The following is a 24,524-nucleotide window of genomic DNA, read 5'->3' as shown; positions in this document are numbered from 1 at the left end:
CGGAGGCACCATCTCAGAGAAGGGAGACCTACCTCTGAGTTCCCCTCACACACCAACATCCTCAGGGCTAGTATAGGGAAGGGTTCACTAAAAGAGGTAACACTCCATTGCAGAACCACCTTCTTTAAAGGGACTGATCTATTGTCACCAGCTTTCATTCCAACTTTGTTTTTCTTCTGCGGTCAGCCAAAGGACCTCATTCCCAAACTTGTGAAGAGGGGCTAGAAGAAGGAGGATTCCCTGAAATAGGTGATGCCACCCAAGAACCGGCTGCTGCCCTCTGAAGATGCAAGTCCTTGGCTTCAATGCTTATTTCTTTGTATTTGCATTTTGTTCCACTGCATTGTTTATAGATCTCACAGGTGACTGGAGGGAGTTCTCAGGAGAGTCTCACGTTAAACCCTGTCAGCACGTCTGTTACAACACAGTATTGCAGTCTGTAGAATGCTCTTGCTGTTTCATTTACTAGTCTGGGTGACTTTCAAGGCTGCAATTCAATGTTAATTTGGCACTGTTCAGTCTCATCGGCAGAAACAGTTGTTAAACTGGCTACCTTTCAATAGGGAGAAATTCCAGAATCAGTTCTTGTTCCTTGAGTCCTTGTTCTATTAAGTAGGTTTATTATACATTTATTTACAGTCATTTGTTTTCCATCAGATTCAGAGTTCAGTGACCAGAGACAAACCCTTCAAGTACAAACTCATTTTCCAAATAAATCCCACGGGAAATGGAGCTAGATGGGAGTGGGGACTGCATGTGAATGAAAAGATGCCATCCTATACAACTGGACCCTTATGTCATTCTGAGCACTACAGCTATTGCTTTTGGATTCCTACATGTACTGGTTATCACAGATTTTCTAGGACTATGGAGAACCACAAGCTGGAGTCTGTTCCCCTAATTTTAAACATATTTAAGCTTCTGGATTTGTCTCAGTTTGTCTTACTCACCTTCTGAAAAGGAAAGAGGAGTAAGGTCACTGGGTATTGGATCTTGAGGTCTCATAGCTCCTGGAACAGGCAACGGGAAGGACTCTTGGATTTTGTACAGGTGGGAATTTGTAAAGATGGAAGATTAAATAAACTAAAATCCCTCAACCTCTCTGTGACAGATGAGAGACGTGGGCATTGTAAAGAGTTCAAAGGACTTTAATGAAATGTGCCAGAGAAGCACGGACTTTTGGAACAATACATATTAAATGGGTTCCCTGGGGAGTGCTTAATGCAAATGCCACAAATCTGGTTATGCAAAGAAACTCAGCCTTTGGAAGCTACACCCGAGGAGAGGGCCGTCAACGGGTGATTACCTGTTCCTGCATACTAGAGATCCTAAGCTGTATAAAGAAACACTGAGCTGCCCAGTCTGGGTTCTGGTTGCTGATCTAAAGACTAATATGAACCTGTAACCACAACTTGTTGGGTTTGAAGGACTGACACCTATGAGAGCCCTTGCTGGAGTTGGGGGTGCCCTTGGGGGTAAGTTGTTTAGCACGCATGTAGGTTCTTTGATTGTTTTTAGATGCTTTTGCTGTAATGCTTTTACCTTCAAAATAAATGTACTTGGTTAGAAGGAGGTGAGTGGTCATTTGTAACTGCTCCAATACACTAGTCAGAGCCCTCAGAGGAAAGCAAAGTGCAGGCACTGGCCTTTCAGCAGTCTGGCTTGCTGGGGATATCACAGTGTGCATCAGTGAGCTGTGCGGTCTTAAAACACTGGTCAGAAAGGAGTGACACACAGGTCTGCACCAGGAGAAGTGCTGGTGGGGAGCCAGAAACCTTTACATGGTTGTCCTTGAGGGACCACAGAGGGGAAAATACAGCTGCAGTTACCATAAAACCGTGACATTATCTCTCCAGAACAGCCAGCATCTTTGATAGCTGCAGTGTTGTTGTAGCCATGTTGGTCCCAGGATATTAGAGAGACAAGGGGGGGTGAGGTAATATCTTGCACTGGATCTACTTCTGTTGGTGAAAGAGAGAAGCTTTTGAGCTACGCGGAGCTCTTCTTCAGGTCTGGGAAAGTTACTCAGAGAGTCACAACTAAATACAAGGTGGAACAGTTTGTTTAGCATAAGTAATAAACACATATTCTAAAGGACCATTTAAAGTGAAGTGGCCAATACCCCTGCAGTCACAGGACAAAAAAAGGGGGCTAAGGGTTACAGATTGTTGTAAGAAGCCATAAATCCAGTGTCTTTTTATTAAGACCATGATTTTTAGTATCAAACAAAATATGAATTTAAGCTCCCAGGCTCCTCTTTTGAAGGTATCATGCAGGTTTCCATTGAGGATGAAGATTGAGAGGTCAGATGTGGAGTGATCATTTTGCGAAAAGTGTTCACCCCAGGGTGGTCTAGTGGTTTGGTCTTTTATCCTTTTTCTATGAGAGTGCATTCACCTTTGATAAGCGGATTTAAACAATTTTCTTGACTAAACAAATCAGACCCTGCTAATCAAACTGACCTTGTGGATGTAACCAAGCCACGTAAATGCCCTGAAAGCTCAGGAAGGAATGCAGCCATCTTCAGCTGAAACTGCTGCCGCCACACCCTCTGCTCAGAGATGCCTCTTATCAAAGCCATTGTCCTCAGTAATATTTAACTTCTGTTCTCATAGAGGGAGAGCCGATAACGGACAATATGGGGCTTGCAGCTATTTATATCACACTTGACTGGAGTCAAGTTGGTTTCCCTATAGCTTTATGTGAGCAACAAAAACCTGGCCTGTGGTCTCAGGCGAGTAGCCATCCAGTGCTCTGAATAACCAATCAACCAAGATTTCTCAAACTCCAGCACAGCTTCATTTTGGTTTACAACTTACTGCATAAATTGGGATAAAGAACTCATACAACTGGCTAGAAATAGTCTGGTGGGAAGAAAAAAAACCCACAGTTGATGCTCCTACCTCTCCCCATCCCTTGGGGGATGTGACCCGTCTAAGAGCAAGGTTAATTGATCCGCCTCCATTCCCATTCTGGGTGGAGAGGCTGCCAGAGAGTATTGCTGTGTCTGTGGCAGTCAGTGGAGCCTGGAAAATAAATGTATTGTTATTGGATTAATCTGAGGTATTAGCAACCTCAATTACAAAAACCTAATGAACACATTGCAAGGACATAGCCAAAACTGCACGATTGGATAGTTTGTAAGCGTATAGGGACATGTAATTATCCAGACAGTGCTACCTTTCTCTCAATTCCTGTTCCTGGGCATTTGAACTGTGTGTGGCCACCAGACTAAGTTCTATAGTCAAACTTTACAAAGCAAGAGTGCAGCATACATACAAATAATGTTTGTGCTGGAAACTCTTCCAGCACAAACATTATTTGCACATTTGTTTAAACATACTTACAACCCTACACCTTGGGCTGCGATCCTGTCAGATCTCACAAGTTATACAGGGTCACACTGGATTAATACCTCACTGGGAGACCTTTAAGGAGCATCTGAGTGCAGCAGCAGGTAATCATGATAATTCAGCATGTGGCACTCTTCCTATTCATCAGTACTGAACCAATGCCCCAGTGTCCTTTTTACTCGGGTCAGAAGTGAAACAGAAGTCTTTGACCACTCATGATCATTGAAGTACCACCTTTTGCTTTGGATTTGGGTTCTGAAGCCTTCAGGAACTGCCAGGCAAATCAACCAACTCTATACATCCAGTTTCAGGTAACAAGGTGAAAGTACTTGTGAGACTCCTGGGAAGGCGGGGAATGGAACCCACACTGGAGCACATTCGTAAATACAAAGCCCAGTGTTTGTCCTTGGAATTTGTGTTTACATTTTAAACATGGCTTTGAAAATGTGTTTGAGAAATAAATGTTTAGCCCAGCAGCCAGTCTATCCTAGATAAGGAAACTTGCTAGCAGTGGAGGCAGAGCCTTTGTAGCATGCAAACTGGAGCCAAAACTCTGACATGTGTGTCCTTAAAAACGTATGCGATCGTGTCAACACATGACCCCGCCGTAACTGAATCTCCATGCCCCAGTCCCCTAAAGCAGGTAACTGCCTCCCTTCCCGTCATAAATAAAGATGAGAAACCGTCCCCCCAGCAGGGTTCCATTTTGTGGTGCTGTGTGCTGCTATGCCTCATTAACTCAGAACCTTCTTTATACTCCGGTTGGTGTTTATTTCACTTTACCTCAATGGACTGGGAGATGTGCATTTTGTTAATCTCAATCTGGGGAAAGCTGCTCCCTGGCACATCTTCATATTCTTCATCATAACGATCAAAGAGGTCAGTGGCATCTATTCCAACACTAATCGTTCCCTGGGGAGAGAAAAGCAAAACAAGTTCCTAGCACTAATACGTTCAATGTACGTAGGCTGAAGGACTACTACTCCTTTATATACGTTTTACAACTTAAAAACGTCATTTTTTTCCCATTTTAAAGTGTTTTCCCACCCTTCTGCTGTATGAAAAGGCTCCCACAAACAAAGCAGGAAACTGAGTGATTATGCAGAGAGATGGCAAAGCATTGTCAGAGGCACAAAATAAACAAACTGAACAACAGACTGAAGTATTTACTGTGTTTTTTATAACAACAGCAGATAAAATAAATAAGATGTTACACATAATAGAAATAGGAAGAACATTTTCAGAGAGAAGAGGGATTTTTATTTCCTCAGAATTGACTGTCTCTCTTCAATTTTGTAAAACCAACCCACTGATTTTGTAATTAATCTTTTCAATGAAACTGAGCTAGAAGTTCACCTCCTCTTCTGAAATATTTGAAACAATCTAAATTTTAGCTGGTTACCACTGATCATATAAGTCACATGCTATTGGTTCTGTTTCCTGATTGGATGAGCTTGATTCTTATAATCAATAGGAGTGCTTGAAGAAGGTAGCATTTTAGGATATGCTTAGGAGGTGTTAAACCTTTTCCTCTCTAAGCCACTTTGGCCCGGCCTGAGAATCAGTCCTTTTGGCTGGTTGCTGTTGCATTCGTACAAATAATTGTGCCATCCTTGTCTCTCTCACATAGATAGCTGCCTCAGTGGAAAAGGGCTTTGGGAGTCTTCTCCTGCTACTATGTCAAGCAGCGTCCCATCTTATGTGAAATATACCACTTCCAATAGACCATCAAGTATATGAGATTAAAATTAACTTTCCAAGTCAATTTGTGAGAGAGAAACTCAATGGTTGGATGTTTACAGAAATCAAAACACAGCAGGAGCATGTGTATGGAAGTAAATTCTTTTTTAAATTTATGCAGATACTCAATTGTTTTGCTGAGTCATCTATACTGGAAATGCATGGAAAATGGCAGTGTGTTTGAAGGGCTCTAGATGGTATGTTTCACCCTTCATCTAGGGGGGTTCTCACAACAAATTTTTGTGGCCTAAGAGTCTGTTGTTGGTGGCTGCTATGACAATTTTTCCTAAAATCCTTAATTAACTTTAGGAAAAACAAATACATATTTTCATACATATGTCCAAATGATAGTAATTTATTTATGTAGGGTTTGGTTTTTTTGCAGAATCAATAATAAAAATAATGTTCAGTTGTCTCTATTCTTTACTGGACCTAAACAGAATAGAAACACAAATTAAGGTGCTTTGCATGTTCTTGTCTTCGTTGTTTCTTTTTCTTTTTTTTTTTAAAGACTTGCTGGCTAGTAAGTCTGCTTCTGTGAAAAGAGATATTTGTACATTTGTTAACATCACTTTTCACAGCAGCAGACTTGTTCCCTAGCTGTGAGGCAGTGAAAGATGATATTAACAAACATACAAATATCACTTCTCACAGCAGACTTACTCAGCCCTGTCAAGTCGGGGACCAAATTAAGCCTTGGATGGGGATGAGAGTAGGGAGGCAGCAGGGGTGATGGGGTGAATGGGTGAGGGGTTTGGGGAGACAGTGGGTGTCAGGGGCGATGAGGGGGGTTGGGAGCCCAAAGCCCTGTAGCCGGGGGATGGAGCTCACCACTGCGTAGCCAAATCCTGGAGCCCGAAGCCCTGCGGTCGGAGCCTGCTGTCATGTGGCCACATCCTGCCACCCACCACCCCAGAGCTGAAGCCAGAAGCCTGAGCCCCACCGCCCCCAGGAAGATGGGGAACTCACACCGGCTGTTTGCTCCTCCAGCATTTGTGGCTCCAGAGGGGGCAGGGCCCAACCTCTCCTGGCAGCCCCAGGGGAGGGGCTGGTGCCCCCCCCCCACCCCTCCAAATCACCACTCAGGAGGCTGTGGGCGCAGGAAAAGCCCCTGGTGGCCGCATTTGAGAAACGCTGATTATGAGTTTGCATTTCAAGACTTAAAAAGGATGGTTCTAATCTTTTATCTCTTTTTAAAGCAGCACACGCTATGTTCACAGTGTGATGCAAACTGTTTACATAAACATTTGTGATGAAAGGTGAGAGATGCTATGCGACCGCTCTGAGAACTAAATACTGATGTCTATTGATGGAATGAAAATCCAAGAGTATCAAAAAGAAGGCTATTTTCTGTCACTATACGTTGTATTTACTGGAAATCAAATCAACTTCTTCTGGGATTTAGAAAAGTTGTGCTAAAATTAAACCCAATGCAGCACTGTAACCTGAGTGAAGGGTTTAAGACAAAACTGAAATTAGCCTATTGATTTCAAGATCTAAGAGAATTCATAATCTATTCCTACTTTTTGAGTGGATCTTCCACACAGCAAAAGAAGAGAAACATTTTAAAAACAGGAAAAACGTGACTGTAAAACCATAAAAATGGCCAGGACAACTCAGGTACAGTACCCAAACCATTTTTAAATCATTTTTTTTAAGCTGACTGGATTTCAAGTTGGTGTCCCTTTAACAACAGTAAATAATGAAATTAAAATTAGCTTTACTTTGTTTACAGTAGCACAAGACATTTGCTCCCAAACTTTACTTGGGAAAGAATCTACTGTGTAGGAATGCTCCTCAGATAAGTCCCCTTTGAGTGCGTCAGCTTTCCAAAGTCTACACGTGTTTCCCAAGTTTCCATCCTCTCGTACCCTGTGCTGCTCTTTGAAACAATGCCGGAGAGTTGGTGACTAGGGAAGCTCTGCAGCACTGTGCTGCTGCTCCAAACCTCTGGGAAGTGAATAAACAGAATAGCCAAAGGAAGCTAAGCAGAGATTTCAGGCTTAAGTACCAACTACGCTTGACAAAATTCCAGAGAGTGATTGATCAAGTGCTATTGTATGCATGTGAGCACTGCTTTTAGCAATATAGACAACTGTTCTGATGCTTTTCTGCTGCACTTCATCTTTTGCAAATGCACTGTTCATAGCTGCAGAATGGGATGATGGTCCATATCCAATGTCCAACCTCAGCAGAGTGGTTTTGCTACAGCTTGTAACTCACTTTCATATTCTATTAAATATGCTTTTAAAAAAAGGAGCTACCAAACTTCAGCAATGAAGAACTAGTATTTTGTTGAATTGGGATTGTGAATGAAGACAGAAAGCAGCAGCAGCAAAAGTAAAGTGTAAATAAAAAAAACATAAATTGAAGAACGGTGCTTGTGAAATGAGACACATTTTACTTGCTCAAACTTCTGTCTGCTATTCAGACTGCTGGGTATTCAAACTCCCGACAGAGTTTAAATCCTGCTTTGCTTCCACCTACATTTCTTGAAAATGCACATTTTTCATGTTGAAGTAGATTTGCACTATAAAGAAAATCTTCTTGTAAAGTAATTCACTCTAGCGTGTTAACATTCTACCACCATGTAAAAAGATCCCACAGCACTGACAGGTCTTATACTGCACCCCACATGTGAAAAATGCATCACAGAACGTGAAATCTGGGCTCCATCACGAAATCTGGTCTTTAGTGTACTTCTTCGGAAGAAGTGGGCTGTAGTCCACGAAAGCTTATGCTCTAATAAATTTGTTAGTCTCTAAGGTGCCACAAGTACTCCTGTTCTTTTTGCGGATACAGACTAACACGGCTGCTGCTCTGAAACCTGTAACATAATAATCATTTATGAGGTCATTTTAAAGAAAAAGCGAAGCTATAAATGAAAAAGAAATCTGATGAGGAGCTGCAGTACTTGGGCTTTTTTATAGATACAGCAGAACCTCAGAGTTACGAACACCTCAGGAATGGAGGTTGTTCGTAACTTTGAAATGTTCATAACGCTGAACAGAACGTGATGGTGGTTCTTTCAAAAGTTTACAACTGAACATTGACTTAATACAGCGTTGACACTTTACTATGCAGAAGAAAAATGCTGCTTGTAACCATCTTAATTTAAACGAAACAAGCACAGAAACAGTTTCCTTACTATGTCAAATCTTTTTTTTTAAACTTTTCCCGCTATTTTTTTAAAATAGTTTACATTTAACACAGTACTGTATTGCATTTGCCTTTTTTGGGGGGGGGGAGGGGAAGAGGGGGTCTCTGCTGCTGCCTGATCGCGTATTTCCAGTTCCAAAAGAGGGGTGTGGTTGACTGGTCAGTTCGTAACTCTGAGGTTCTACTGTATCTCTTACCTGTCCTCACCTTTGTCTAATTATGAACTATAAAGACTGATTCCTGACAATTACTGTATTTTTTTTCTCATTAGTATTATTTTGGACATCAGATTTGTATTTGGGGTTTCTTTTTCTACACCAGTGGTAGTTGTAAAAATACTCACCTTTAACAAAAACAGCAGTATCTAAAGTTTCAAACCAAAAGCAGTCTCACTGCATATAAAGTCTTTGGAAGATTACAAGAAGCCAGGTGCTCCTTATATCATCTTAACGGAGTATTCTGGGGTGGGGAATTGTCCCTCGGTCAATGTTTTTTGGGTTTTTTTTTTGAAGCATATTTCAGCTACTTGCCTTTCACAAGATGCATTTCACTGGATTATGAGCCAATGTAGTAGATTCCATAAAGAAATTTTCCCTACCACCAAGTAGGTCAAGTCGTTCTCAAACAGCCTATAGATCTTGGTAAGGAAACTGGCTCAAATACAAGAACAGACAAAGCAGCAGATGGACTGTTAAAAAACATTCTCAAAGAATGACAGCTCCCCCTATGCCACCGGATAGGGGAGAGAGAGCGAGAGGTCGCTGCTACCAACAACTCACCGTCAGCCACCTGTTCAGAGAATATAGGAGAAGAGAAAACAACATTCTGAAATGTGGGAGCTGCACATGAGCAGTAAGAATGAACTATGAGCCCTACTACAAAGTTAAATCTGCACACACAGCAGCATGCTGTAAAGTGCAAAAATTCAGTAGGAAAGGGGGTTATTAGCACAGCACCTCCGAGCAGCCTGCATTATGGACTGACCACCTGAGAGTCTCTCTAATAAATATAGGTGGTTTTGAATCTTATGAGCACAAAACAGACTTTAATGACGGCTTTTCTGTTAGAACATTCCTTGAAAGTCAGCGTTAAAGTATTTTAGAATCTCTCTCTCTTTCCATCTCCCAAAAGATACGTCTCATGCAATGGCGCATCTAACAGAGCCCTCCACAGCCTCGCCTAGATTTGCGGGCTACCACTTGCAAACTGGCTGAAAGTAGAATTAAAAATTAAAGCCCCATATACTGAGTGTTGGAGCCAGCACAATTCTCCTCACCATATCCTGGGGCTGAGAACTCAGGACAGAGCTTTGGGAAAGCTGGTCGTAAGCATATTATAGAATACAGGCTACTTTCTAAACCCATTTATAACCATTCCCCTGCTTTCCCTCTTCCTGGGGTCATACTGTGTGGGCAAGTCAAGAACCTTTCACCCACAGTTTAGATGAAACCAGGTACTCCAAACAGTGCTGGAAGCATTTTATAGAGCGAGACTGCAGAGAGGAACTCTTAGAATCAAATTAAGAACATAAAATTGCTCCCAAATGGAAACCTTACCCATCAGGTTTCTAATGGTATTGAATATTTATGGCCAAGTTATAACCCCCAACAACAGGGTTTATGATGAAAACTGTGACATATCCTCCAATATAATGTGGATGACATATTACTACACTGAAAAGATCCAGGCTGCTTGCTCCCAGTTAGCCAGGATTAGGTCATCTCAGGATTTAAAAATATAGATACCTAAAATCAGAACCTTTGTCATGACTTGGCAGGACATTCCATCCCGTGCAGCCTCCCTTTTAGATGGGCCCAGCAGGGGGTCATGCACCTGAGCACTCTCATTTCAGCAAAGCCACAGGAATCGGTTTAATTATACTCAGCCCTCCGCTAGTGGAAATCCAGAAAGATGTAGAGAACTGCCCCACTTGTCACTGTCTGTTTGGTGCAGAGAAACACCCTCTAAGTCACGACACCCGATGGAAGTTTTACCTCTTCTCCTGCCTAGAGCGGGTAGAATTAATTTAAATAGATCGATGTCCAAGTTTATACAAGAGAACAAAACCAGCAGGATTAATTTAAATTACCCTGGTCTTCTGAATCCGCTGGGGGTGTTTTTGATGCCTAGTGTTTAATGCACTGGGTTAGAGGAGCATGCAGCTGACTTCCGGCTGATAGAGACCTTATGGATTGACTGAACAGTGCTCAGCTGTGCTTCTCACCAACCAATGGGGACAGAGACATCTCCCATCCACTTAATGCCCCTACAGTACAGAATACATTAAAAGCATATAAAGAGGGGATTAAAAATATATCTGTCAAACTCTATGATCCCTCCCCTATGGGGGTGATGGGATTTCACCGGGGTCACACTTGGGATTCCCAGCTATTCTCAAGACCCCATACACTCAGTAGCAAGATTGATCTTCGTTCTGCAGCAAGACCCCTGCATTGTGGTACCCTAGTGTAGCTACAATTGGAGGTTTTTAGTGAATTAACTAAGAAAATGAATAATATAGTCAGAACAGTATCCAATTATTTAATTTGATATTAAATTCCATTTTGTATGCTGTCCCATAATTTATAATTTTCAGTATGCTGCAAATTTTTACATTGAAAACAAACAACAGTATTCGAGACATTTTTAGGGGGGGAAATTGAAATTTTAACATCTCACACAGGAACAACAAGGGCTTTTTGGCACCTGAGGAAGTGCAGGAGGCACTTTGGGTTTGCAGGATAAGCCTGTGTGCTGAAGGTCTTGGAGGCTGGAACTCAGGTCCCAGCACCGTCACAGATGACCTCTGTCAACTTGGGCAAGTCATTTGGGGGAGATTTTTCAAAGGCACAAATTCCCATTGCAAATCAATGGGAATTGGACACCTAGCTTCCATTTGGGCCTCTAAAAATCTTCCCCTTTTTCTGTGCCTCGTTCCCCTTCTAAAACTGGGATATTGATACTTCCTTTCTCCCACCCTTTGTTGGTCTTGTTTATTTAGATCAGTGGTCCCCAACCTTTTTCGTCTGTCAGGCGCCAAACGACGAGCCATGGAGGACCGTGGCGGTGGACGAGCATTCACCGAAATGCCGCCAACAAGCGGCAACGTCAATAGGTGTTGCCGCCGAAATGCTGCCGAAAATCGGTGGCATTTCGACGGCGACACCTCTGGATGACGCTGCTTCTTGGCGGCATTTCGGCAGATGCTCGTCCGCCAGCCAGTACGCGGGCGCACCACGTTGGGGACCCCTGATTTAGACTGTCAAGTCTATGGACAGGAACAGTCTCTTCTTAGGTTTATGTATAGCGCCCAGCGCAATAAGGCCCTTATCTCAGTTTAGGCCACTAGATGCTACCATAATACAAACAAATTAGTGAATTCAATGTTAATTTTGAAATCTAATTATGAAAATGTCAATGTCCACACCCCACAGAGATAAACTGGGCAGGTTACACCTTGCTCGGAGCTATTGTTTCAGGCTGTCTGCAGACTCAAGAGATCATCACTGCTTCTGTTTAGACTCAGTTGATGTTTGAAAGTTTCCTTTACAATCGTAAGGGCTATACATGTTTTGTTTTTTCGTTTATTTCAATGAATGATTGGATTGTACAGCACCATCCTGCAGCAAGGGATGGATTCATACATTCCACAGCCACAGAATACATGAGGTCCTGGTTCCAGTATCTGTTTACACAGTAAACAGGGAAAGATGTCTGAAAGAAAATGCAATTATTTATATCAAAGCTCCTTGGTCTCTAAGGGTATGTTTACACAGCAGCTGGGAGGGCCACGCACATACATACCCAGGGCGTCCAGTGGGTTTGTACTTGGGCAGCTAGCCCGTGCCACCCTCCACGCTGCCACGGCCAGACTGCTGTTTTTAAGCACACTAGCTGAAGCAAAGCTAGCGCATCTGCTAACCCCTACAGGGAAGCACCCTTCTAGCTGCTGTGTAGACACACCCTAAAAAGGAAGGATGGCAGTTTTTGGAATTCATCTGCAAGGAGCTCTCCTTTATTTTCTCTCTTCTCATATCTTACTATTATTATTTCCTGTAGAAATTACAAATTGTCTAGGGCAGTGCTTTCCAAATCAAAAGATGCCAAGGACCCTGTGCCAAAGCGCTCATAATCTAAAAAGGTTTTGCCATGCTTGCTACTGAGGTGTTGCAATGGCTCCTATATATGAAAGCTTTACAATAGCTCTGACTGCAAACAGCATCCACTTATGATATCACAATCATTTTTATGGAAAACAACTGAGATTATAAGCAAAAAATTGTGTCTTCACTGCAGTCATACAACAGGCGAAACTCAGTTTAGGAGAAAGCTTTATTCCCACACAAATATCCACCAGTAATGTTCTACTTTTCCTTAGCTGGTATTGCTAATTATTGCAAAGGAAATGGCTTTTCGCATAAGTGTAATGTGCCTATTTTTCACGTTTTTGTTTTAGTGAAATTCCCTCTATTTTTTTTTATAAAAAATGTGGTGCTTTTTAATTAAATAATTTTACAAGGAACATGCTTTACAACAATAAAGAAATAATTTCCATAATGAGTCTTCCTGTAAAATGTAATCTGTTCCTGGGAATCACAAAGACTGAACTGGGAAGGCAGCCAGTTCTATGAATAAAGCAAAAAAGAGAGAGTGCATCAGTGATCAGCTAGTCATAGAAGAAAATCAAGAAACAATCAAATAGTGAGGGTAGGAATGTAGTAATCTGGGTGGCAGGCACTGTGTTACAAGGTCAGAGAGATAAACTGGTGATAGAAACCCTGAAAGACAGAAAATCAAGCACCAAACAGCCCTAAACATAATACTCTATTCCACAAGGAAACAGTGCAAGGTCATTAAAACTGGAGTAATAAAATCAGGGGGCTTTGATTTGGATCAGGATGTGCTCTGCAGCATTTTGAAATGGCTGCAGCATTCAACTATCAGATTTAGGTATATTGATTAAAAGGGAATTAAAATAATCAATACATGAAATTACAATGAACAAATTAACCCAGCTGCAGAATCTATGTCTAAAAAAAGGCAAGAAATATCGATTAAGCATGCAAATAAAAGATCTTGCAAATCTGATTGGCACACTGGTCAAACAATGAAGTGTGATCAAAATAAACTCCAGTATCACCTGTATCTCACCAAGTTGATCATCACATTCTTATATAGCCTGGTTGGGAAAACTCCCTTTTCACTACATTTTCCCAATTTTGTTACCCACTGGTGGGGTGGTAGCTTTGGAAGAAGTACTACTGAAGACAAGGCTCCAAGCAGGGTTAGATGGCACAAATGTTCGCCATTGCTAACACCGGTGGTAGCAACCAAGAGATATTTTAGATCTAAAAGCTAATTCAGATACAATGTCTTTGGAAGGTCTAATTTAGTGCAAGTCTTTTCTGCTGTACCTCTCCTAAGATGGTGGCGCGAGAAGAAATGAGGTACTTTTCCACATTGATATGGACACAGTCACCATGCAATATTCTGTAATTTTCAGCTGTGTGACAGTCAGAGTTGTTTTACAAATTATTAATGTAGGCCTTTTAGAACTATTTTATTATTTTCTTTTTCTGTAAAATTGCCCATCAAAATTTGTTTTGTTTTAAGCCAAATTGAAGTGGGCATCTGACTAGTATCTAAGTCAGCTGCTGGCTAATGCACTCAAGAAAAAGCTAAATTTTGATCCCAGTGGAGGCCAAAAAAATAAATAAATAAAGGCGAAGGCACTCTGCTTGTGACCCAGATTGTAAGCACAGCGAAGGCTGGGGTATTAATAAGATGCAGTACCACAGAACTGCAAAAGAAGGAGCAGTGAAAACAGAGATGGCTTAATTTTTATTTATTCAGACATGTTAATTATGCCCATTGCAAAGACTCTACATAAAAACACAGACCTCTCACTATATCCAGCACAAAATCAGATCTACAACTACCGACTCAGAGAGGGTTGAGAGTAGTAGAGATTCTTCCCTCTCTTTCTTGCTGCTTTCTCTAGGGAGAACATTCCTGCAAGTTGACCCATGTGAAGAAAAAGGTGGCAGGAGCTGGATGACCCTCAAAGTATCTCCATTCTCAGACACAGGCAAATAAAGAGATTTGCTTTCTCCAAGCGTGAAGTATTTCCTCTCAAATCAAGAAACTGACTTTCCAAACCCGTCAGCACAACTCAAAAAGCAAAAACAAAACTCTACAAGCAAATAACCCAACTTAAAATCTGCCAAACTGCCTACATATGGGTATCGCTCAATGTTTCTGGTTAGAAATGCTTTATTTAGCTGGAACCATTTTATAGAACTAATAAAATGTTAGAAATTTTGAAATAGCTTGCATTCTTATGAAATGATCACAGCTGTGCTACCTAATTCCACAGGAACACTGCCTGAAGAGACATTTCCACAGAATGCCAATAAGCAATTGCTGTAAACACCCAGATGGCTAATTTTATCGGAGGACACAGAGGCTCAGGCTTACACTGCAGCTCTACTTTTTATTGCTCACAACTACTGTGAAACACCCAGAAAAAAGTGTCCAATTCCTAAAGTCACAGAGAAGCACTATATGGCAATAACCACCCCCCGCCTGTTCCACGCTCTCCTCAGAATACCCATGTGCACCAAACGGCCCTCATTTGCAACAGGGATGTTTCCAATTCCGTTAGTTTGATCCGGTTTCTGGTTGGAATGCCATTGGTAAGAGATCGTTACGGTTGGGTCAAAGGAGCCAACTGGCCTGTTTCTGATTGCTGGCTGTTACTCCTGTTCCTTCGCACGGTTTGTTTTGATTGCTGTGTCCCCTTCAGCTCAGCTCCCACTCAGAGTATATCTTTGGTCCCCACATTCACGGTAAAACAAACGCAGTTGCCGCAGGCTCCTCTGAAGCCACACTGAGCTTCACTGATCTGCCTCCTGATTGTCCCATATTTCAGGCTGAGGCTGGAGAGAGAAGATTGAGGTAACAGAGCTATCTGCTTTCCAGAAGAGCATCTCAAGTTCACCAGGGATTCAAAGCCAAAACAATGGTTTAAAACGAGATATTTCCAGTGTTTTTTAATACAGAAGTTCTGATTTTATTAAGACCATGAAGGGAAGACTTCTTCCATTTTACTCTTTATGTATTAGCAGAAAGCTCCAGTAGAGACCAACGCATATGCAAGAGGCAAAAAGATTTCTTCTGAAGGCAGGAAGGAGCGGAAGAGAAGAACAGGAAAGTGAGCTGGTGGCACAGAAACACATTGCTCAGTGGACTGACAATAATTTGCAGACTCCTGTATATTGGATACCATTTTTTATTTGATTTTCCAGTGATAACAGGTGGCACAGAGAAAAACTGCCACAAAAGAAAAAATTAAATTACATACTGTAAAACTGTTTTTGTCTCATGGGAATTAGTAGAGCATAAACTGCTATTCAACAACATGAGATACGCCGACAGATAAATCTTAGTCTTCATAGAACAATCAGTGTTTAGTTGTCCCTATACTGCAGAGGAAAAAGGAGAGAAAGCTACAGCCAGGGAGCTGAAGAAGGAATGGAAGCTGCAATATCATTTCAGTTAAAGCCTCAAAGACAGAGTTTAGCTCGAATGTCCTTTCCGAGCGACAGGCAAGACACACATATTTATCATTGGGGCAGACTTATCAGATCAGGGTAGGTGGAGTGGGAGGCTACATTGTCTGTTGAACTACACAAGACCAGGCCCCGGGTAGCCAATTCTAATCCATGGATTAGAAAAAGAGAAATGTAAAATCAAACCAAGTTCTCCCTACACATGCCTATATTAAGAGAGAGGAAATGACACCACAAAAAGTGACAGGCACCTAGACTCACCTCACACCCTGTCACTGCTCTCACTCCCTTCCCTCTCATTCATGAAAAGTTACAGAAAGATCTATAAAGGTGAAAATCTTTGTTGTGCTCTTCTTTTTTAAAATCAGACCCATGCAAGTCTTTCAATACTCTCTTTGCTGGTGAATTAGATCTACATTACATGATCTCCACTCTAATTACGCAATAAGTCAGAGAGAGACCAGACAATAAACAACAATTACCGAGCACCTTATTGGTGGTATAAATATTTTCTTCTGTTTTTAAAGATTTAAAGAAATAAAACTTTTAATAAAATATTCTGTTTGCTCTGCCTCTTTGGCCAGTAACGGTGAGCACCAGGTGTCCAGACACTGAAGCCAGCATTTGTTCTGCTGGCTGTCATTAAGAGGGATGAGTGTGAGCCACATTGTGTACCCATAAGAAGAGGAGAACATTAGGGAAGGAACTCTGGATAATTTTAGTATTATGACAGGTGCGGAATTGTGAAGAAAAGTAAAGTTTTGGTGCAGAAGAAGAGTTGTGTATTGTAGTGTAATTAATTCACCAGACTCATAATAGAACGAAGTGGGAAGGAAAATAACAGTGCAAAACATTAAACATGTTGAATATAAAGTATCAAGTGCAGAAAAAAAACAAAAAACAGTATTGCATTTTACAGTAACTCCTCACTTAGACATTCACTGGATTATTTCCATGCAATAAACAGTATCTACACAGTTGTTCCTGATTTATTCCAGCATAAGAGTGCTTTGCTCCTGTTTAGTTTAACCCACTCTGTTTCCTATTTTGAAATAAGGATGTCTACACATGGAGTTGATCTGAAACACCTATTGTGTTTTAAATTCACACGCTACCTTAATTCGCATTAATTGTCAAGTACAGGAAACTTTTAAAGGGATACTACTCTGATGGAGCCCAAAACATTACCCACATCCATCTTAAAAAGTATATTTTCATATCCCTGGTAATATAAACACTATCATTTCTCCAAGACAATGGTTGCACCAGTGTAGAATCTCAGCTGATGACATCGCTGGATGGCCCAAGAAGCAAGTTAAATCATAGTGCATTGGGACTGCATTGGGATGGGGGGAGGGACAGCTCAGTGGTTTGAGCATTGGCCTGCTAAACCCAGGGGTGTGAGTTCAAACTTTGAGGGGGCCATTTTGGGGCAAAAATCTGTGTGGGGGCTTTGAGCAGGGGGTTGGACTAGATGACCTCCTGAGGTCCCGTCCAACCCTGATATTCTATGATACATGCACTAACATGGTGATGTTGGCACTGCAGCAGTCTTCTTGTTACATTACGAGCTACCAAGAACACAAAACCCACTCCAGTGTTTCTTAATGCAGAGTTTGTCAATTGCGAATCCCAAGGTAGCTTGTCCAGTGCTGCAGCTTGAAGACAGCTAAGTTTCTCTCAATTAAGGGGCATTTATAAATATAGTGGAAGTTATTTTCTCATCCAGGGATTTCTATCAAGTTGGAGAAATTCTCTCTCTCTCTCTCTCTCTCTCTCTCTCTCTCTCTCTCTCAATAAAGGAGTTTGCAACGTGTGCCTGGGGGCAGCAGGATAGAGGGGGTGAAATCTAAGGCTTACCATCATGATTACATCCCAAGCCTCACAGAACTTGATTTCCAGCCTCGGTTTCAAACAGAGGCACATAGGGATTTCTGCTATTTTATGCAAACTAGATTAAAAGCCAAAAACTGAGTAATGTTTGGGAAACCGCAAGCATAAATTAGGCTAATGCAGCTCCAAGAGACTGAACTTCTGGGTATTGTGTTACTTTACTGCATAACAAGTGGATGCCATGTGGTTCAGGAAGCTTTTAAACAGCAATAGCTGGTAATCTCTGCTATGCTCCTCAGCCTTGTCTTGCCAAGAGTGGCTAGATATCAAGCCAATAACCCATCAGGGCCATCAGCTTCCTGAACTACTAGAATGTCCTCCTACCCTCAGCAGGGAGAGGAGAAAAAGCAGTGGATGGCCACCACATTTGACTTCAACTTCCCCACAACACACACACAAAATGTTGCCATGAAAACATTGTTACCAACACCAGACTTTATATCCTTGACTGTATTTAAATAACTAAGCTTCAGCTATGATGGGGGTCATTTAGGTACCAGTTTATTGCAGCTCAAGCAGACCCAGAGCTAGGAACAATGCACTGAATAGCAGCTGTTGTAGTAACAGTATGATAAAGTTATCTCAAAATGGACATTAACTGTGCTACTGGCAAGATCCCCAAAATATTCAGGTTTATCATAGAATCACAGGACTGGAAGGGACCTCGAGAGGTCATCTAGTCCAGTCCCCTGCACTCATGGCAGGACTAAGTATTATCTAGACCAGTGGTTCTCAAACTTTAGCTACCCGAGAACTCCCATTTTTATTTTAAAATTTTCAGGGACCCGCAGGGCCAGCCGCTCAGCCCTTGCCCCCCCTTCCCCAGCCTTTCCCTGAGGCGACCCCCCTACCCTGCTCCTTCTCCAAGGCCCCGTCCCCGCTCACTCCATCATCCCCTCCCTCCCCCGCCCTCACTCACTTTCACCAGACTGGGGCATGGGTTTGGGGTACAGGAGGTGGTGCAGGCTCTGGGAGGTGGTTTGGATGCAGGGGGAGGCAGGCTCTGGGCTGGGAGTGAGGGGTGCGGTGCTTCCCTCGGGCGGCTCCTGAAGCGAGTGGCACATCCCTCTGGCAGCGGCTCCTAAGTGGGGGGAGGCAGGAAGTCTCCGCTTGCTGCCCCTGCCCACAGGCACCGCCCCCACAGCTCCCATTGGCTGCAGTTCCCAGCCAATGGGAGCTGCGGGGGCAGCGCTCAGGGCGGAAGCAGCACGTGGAGACCCTCTGGCCTCCCTGGTGCAGCAGGGATGTGTTTGCTGCTTCCGGGAGCAGCACGGAGCCAGGGCAAGTAGGAAGCCTGTTCCCCGGCGTGCTCGGAGGGAGGGGAGGAGTTGAGGGAGGCAGAGAGGGGGAGGAGTTTCTCAGCGGGACCTGCGGACCCCCTGGAGTACCCTTGGGTACCCCCGTTTGAGAAACGCTGATCTAGACCCTCCCTGACAGGTGTTTGTCTGACCTGCTCTTAAAAATCTTCAAGGATGGAGAGATTCCACAACCACAACCAAAAATAGGCAATTTATTCCAGTGCTTAACCACTCTGACAGTTAGGAAGTTCTTCCTAATGTCCAACCTAAACCTCCCTTGCTGCAATTTAAGCCCATTGCTTCTTGTCCTATCCTTAGAGGTTAAGAAGAACAATTTTTCTCCCTCCTCCTTGTAACGACCTTTTATGTACTTGTAAATTGTTATGTCCTCTCTCAGTCTTCTCTTTTCCAGACTAAACAAACCCAATTTTTTCAATTTTCCCTCATAGGTCATGTTTTCTAGACCTTTAATCATTTTTGTTGTTCTTCTCTGGACTTTCTCCAATTTGTCCACATATTTCCTAGAATGTGTCACCCAGAACAGGACACAATACTCCAGCTGAGGCCTAATCAGCACGGAGTAGAGCGAAAGAACTACTTCTCATGTCTTGCTTACAACACTCCTGCTCATACATCCCAGAACGATGTTCATTTGTTTTGCAACAGTGTTATACTGTTGATTCATATTTAGCTTGTGATCCACTATGACCCCCAGATCCCTTTCCACATTATTCCCTCCTAGGCATTCATTTCCCATTTTGTATGTGTGCAACTGATTGTTCCTTCCTAAGTGGAGTACTTTGTATTTGTCTCTATTTACTTCAGACCATTTCTCCAGTTTGTCCAGATCATTTTGAATTATAATCCTATCCTCCTAAACACTTGCAACCCCTCCTGGCTTGGTATCATCTGCAAATTTTGTAAGTGTACTCTCTATGCCATTATCTAAATCATCGATGAAGATATTGAACAGAACCGGACCCAGAACTAATCCCTGTGGGACCCCACTCGTTATGCTCTTCCAGCATGACTGTGCACCACTGGTAACTACTCTCTGGGAATGGTTTTCCAACCAGTTATGCACTCACCTTATAGTAGCTCCATCTAGGTTGCATTTCCCTAGTTTGTTTATGAGAAGGTCATGCGAGACAGTATCAAAAGCTTTACTAAAGTCAAAATATACCACATCTACCGCTTCCCCCCGTCAAAGAAAGCTATCAGGTTGGTTTGACACAATTTGTTCTTGACAAATCCATGCTGACTGTTACTTATCACCTTATTTTGCTCTCTAAACTCCAACTGGAAGATTTCTGCTACGCAATTGATTTGTCAGTTGTCGTTCTTCCATTCAGTTTCAAAGATGTATTTGAGTGTATCTCAGCACACCTGTGACAGAGGAAACCTGTCACAGAACTTAGGGAGTTTCACCTTATTTGGAATATTTGTGTAGGACTCAGAAGTTCCTGTGTCTGGAATGTTTTCTCAGGGTTCCGAGAAAGATTTTTACTTCAATACGTATCTCACCAGTAGAAGCACAATGAATTCTCCATAGAAGAGAACTTTTAAAAACAATTCACTTTACTATAAGCCACATGCTAAACGCTTTTTCCCCTGCATTACCCTTATATATTGCAGCATTAGAAAAGGGTGGGAAAAACCCCAATAAATGTGGTTAGCTAAGACGCTGTTAATTTCAGATCACTCCTCTAGCCATAAAACCCCTCATTATGTCTAACAGTTTTAGGCTTCATTCCTGAGAACAGATGTGTTTTCTACTTTACCTTGGGATTAGTTCGCTGCTGAAGTCTCCTTTCTTCCCTCTCTCTCTGCAAACGCTCAAATTCTTCTCTAATTTCAGCTGGAGTTCTCCTCCTCTCCACAACCTGTGCACAAAGGAATTAAGAAACAAAGGTTAACAGGCAATAGAACATCCAGCCAACAATCAGACAATTTAATCACTGATGAAATTTGGAAAACTCTATGCTTTTCACTTCCTTTTTAGATAAGATCTCCTTTCATGTTACAACATGATTTTTTTTTTCTGTAATCCACTGCTAAATCAAGCCACTATGTTTTTATTCAAGCACCTATTCCTGGCCCAAAGTACTTTTTACAATTACAATTAAAAATATAAAACACAAATAACAAAAATCTCTATATATACACACATGTATGTATTTCAGATATCTGAGAAGCAAGGTGGCTGAGGTAATATATTTTATTGGACTATCTTCTGTAGCGAAAGAGAGAAGCTTTTGAGCTTACACTGAGCTCTTCTTCAGGTGTGGGCAAGGTACTCAGAGTGTCACATGTTTCAGAGTAGCAGCCGTGTTAGTCTGTATCAGCAAAAAGAACGAGAAGTCCTTGTGGCACCTTAGAGACTAACACATTTATTTGGGCATAAGCTTTCGTGGGCTAAAACTCACTTCATCAGATGGGGTTTTAGCCCACAAAAGCTTATGCCCAAATAAATTTGTTAATCTCTAAGGCCTGGTCTACACTACGAGTTTAGGTCGAATTTAGCAGCATTAAACCGAATTAACCCTGCACCCGTCCACACAACGAAGCCATTTACTTCGACATAAAGGGCTCTTAAAATCGATTTCTACTCAAGCGATGGGGTTATACATACACAAAGTAGCAAGGTAAGCCTCCCATTGCCTTGGGTGTGCTATGAGTCACCAACTGAATGGCAGAATGTCTCCATCACATGAGAAACATTCACAGGATATCACATCCACACACCCCACCTGACAATCTATTATGCTTCTAAACTGGTTGTTTTATTATTTTGGTTAGTAAATTCCAACTGGCATGTTCAGGAGGTCCCAATATATCCAAGTTCAGAACTCACTCAAATTGCCCTGCAAATCTCAGACATTAAATAAAGGCACAAGTTACATGTGGTGTCCACCTCCCCTCACACATACTTAGAGACTGTACATAAACATATGCCTCATACAGCAAATACACAGAATATAGAATCCTTCTGTACAGAAAGGAAACGCAGGGTAGAAAAGTTTAACAGTACTTAGAACACTGGCAGCTGTTCAAAGGTAATGCTACTTCCTCCCTGGAGAGAAAGCTATTACTCAGGTGGGACAGGACTTATATCAAACAATTCATCCAGCTGCAGGAATTCTTTGAAGGCTGCTGATGCTTGCTCTATAAAATAAGCTCCATTTCAGATGGATTTTTCTTTACAGTATAAGTAATGGGTTCATTTTATCTACTGCCTATTAGTCTTGATACAGCTCACAGTTAATACCTAGTGTGTACTATACACTAAAGGTGGCTTTATCTTTCAGTGCAGACATTGTCACATGGTATATTATTAATATGAAATACTAAGATCAGATCCTGATATATGAGAATTTGACTGGTCCACTCAGCTTTTTGCCACAAATTTGGTTAAATAAATATTCATTTAAAAGGTTTTAGGAACATGTTTCATTTGTGACATGCTCCCTATTTGAACTGATTGTGGGGTGTATTTTTTTATGATGGGATTACATCATCATGTTGCACAAAGTCATGTGACATTTTGCCAGGAATATATTGTCCCCACAGAAGAGGGAACAGGGACAATACCTGGTCCCTAGTGAACAGGGAATTAATGCTCACACCTTGCACAGGTACTCAGAGAAAGGTCTACAAGCATGGCTGCCTGGGAGACAGAGAGAGGGGGCTCCTGGCCAGAAGTCAGAGCAATGCATGGAGCCCCATTCAAGAAGTGCTGTTTATTTTCTACTACTTTATTTTCTTGCTGTAAACAACACAATCTAACCCTCAAGAATGAATTGTGTGGAAGTGACCTCCCTGACATAGATGGGATTTCTTTTTGGTTGCTAAACTATTTAATCAGTTTAAACTGTATTTTGCACTTAGTTTGAAATTAAAAACTTGGGGCCAGATCACTCCCTATTGAGAAAAACAATGTGAGTGACAGGAAACTCCATGATGTTTCCTTGGCTGGCACCTGTGGCATCCTAAGACCTCAGGTGATGGATGAGGAAACCCCATGCATGTTATGGGCTGCTCTGGATATACTGAATAAGGAACAATGGACCTACATTATGAGTCAGGCTAACTACCTGTCCACGTAAAAAAGTTAGTTATGAAAACAACTCAGACAAAACAACAAGCGTCTGTTTCAGTTAGCTAGCCTGAAGGAGATAATACCATTAGGAATCACTGAGTTGACAACAAATGAGTTTGAATGGAGGTATGAAGGTGGTGGACCAAATCCGTGAGGGAATTCATCACCTGAAACAAGAGATCCTAACAGTAAAACCAAAACTAAAATCGGATGTTGTAATATGAGAACCATGTGGGACAGTAGGAAACTGAGTCATATAGTCAGAGAAATGACTGTTCGATATTAGTATTCTTGGAGTAAGTGTAATGAGTGGACGCGAAAGACTCCATTCAGACAGTATCACGGTACTCTACTCCGGAACACAAGATGGGAACCACAATAAAGTTATATAATGTTACTGTGATAGTCACAAAGTTATATGCTTCTGAAACTTGGCAAATGCTAGAAGCCCACAACAGGAAACTTGATGCATTCCATCAGAGATGTCCGTGGAGAATACTTGGTGTCTCCTGGTGGGCTAAAGTAACTAATGCTTTTGTGTTACAAAGGACAGGCCAACACGCTGTAAAGACAATGATTTGAGAAAGAAGACTGAAGTGGTTTAGGCATGTCGTAGAGCTGTAAAAACATATATATATTCCTAGACAAGCCCTTGACTGGACACCACGCAGTGGAAGAAGGATAAGAGGAGGACAAAAGATAACATAAGATAACCATTGAAAAAGATGTCACTCATGGAAAAAGACTGAAACGGAGCAAGAAACATGGCATTAGACAGAGGTGGAAACACTGGGTTGCTTTGTGTCACAGGGGCACAAGAGCATCTGCTCTTGGGGGGCAGGGGAAAGGTGTTCGTTCCTCTCACCACTTGTAGGGATTTGGCCTTCAGACTCCAAGGATGGAAAACTACAGTGGAGCCATGCTATCAGAGACTCCCCCACCAATAGCTGTCCCATTAATCTCTCATTTAGGTTTATATAGTGACCAAGGTCTGGTCTGATGTTAAACGCTAAACTGGTGCAATGTTGTTTATGGACACACTACACTGGTATAAATCTGATTACAATGGTTTCACTTGCATCTCTTAAATAACAGAGCGTGTTGGATAGATTTGTCCCAGTCACCCACAGAGGGGAAGATTTGGCTCCTAAAACTGAAATGACACACACAATGCTGAGGCCAAAAAATGGCTTAGTGCCACACACCGTCACTGCTGTAAGTTTTCAGCTGCAAATTCCAAGCTTCATTGTGGAACGGAACCAATAATGTATTTCAGTGCTCTGCTAGCTTCTGTTAACCCTGGTGGGACAACGAATAGAAGTCAATGATTTCATAGTAACCAGCTTGGAGTGAGCAACTGAGCCCAGGCAGAAGCTAGTAAAGGGGAGGATAAGGAATGGATAAATCCTCT

The 24,524-nt window shown here is 42.1% G+C and overlaps 1 protein-coding gene across 1 annotated transcript in view; it reads right to left on the bottom strand.

The window, feature by feature from the left end:
* DNAJC11 (DnaJ heat shock protein family (Hsp40) member C11) overlaps positions 1 to 24,524 on the bottom strand; it is a 69,060-nt gene that overhangs the window by 24,324 nt on the left and 20,212 nt on the right. The window contains exons 4-6 of the mRNA XM_005287067.4: positions 20,796 to 20,897; positions 4,137 to 4,265; positions 2,904 to 3,026 (exon numbers count right to left, since the gene is read on the bottom strand). Coding sequence (XP_005287124.1) covers positions 2,904 to 3,026; positions 4,137 to 4,265; positions 20,796 to 20,897 — 354 coding nt within the window. The remainder of the gene's footprint in view (positions 1 to 2,903; positions 3,027 to 4,136; positions 4,266 to 20,795; positions 20,898 to 24,524) is intronic.

Source organism: Chrysemys picta, chromosome 21 (assembly GCF_011386835.1).
Source record: "Chrysemys picta bellii isolate R12L10 chromosome 21, ASM1138683v2, whole genome shotgun sequence".
Taxonomy (NCBI): domain Eukaryota; kingdom Metazoa; phylum Chordata; order Testudines; family Emydidae; genus Chrysemys; species Chrysemys picta.
Note: the sequence above shows the minus strand (reverse complement) of the source record. Positions and strands in the feature narration are given on the sequence as shown.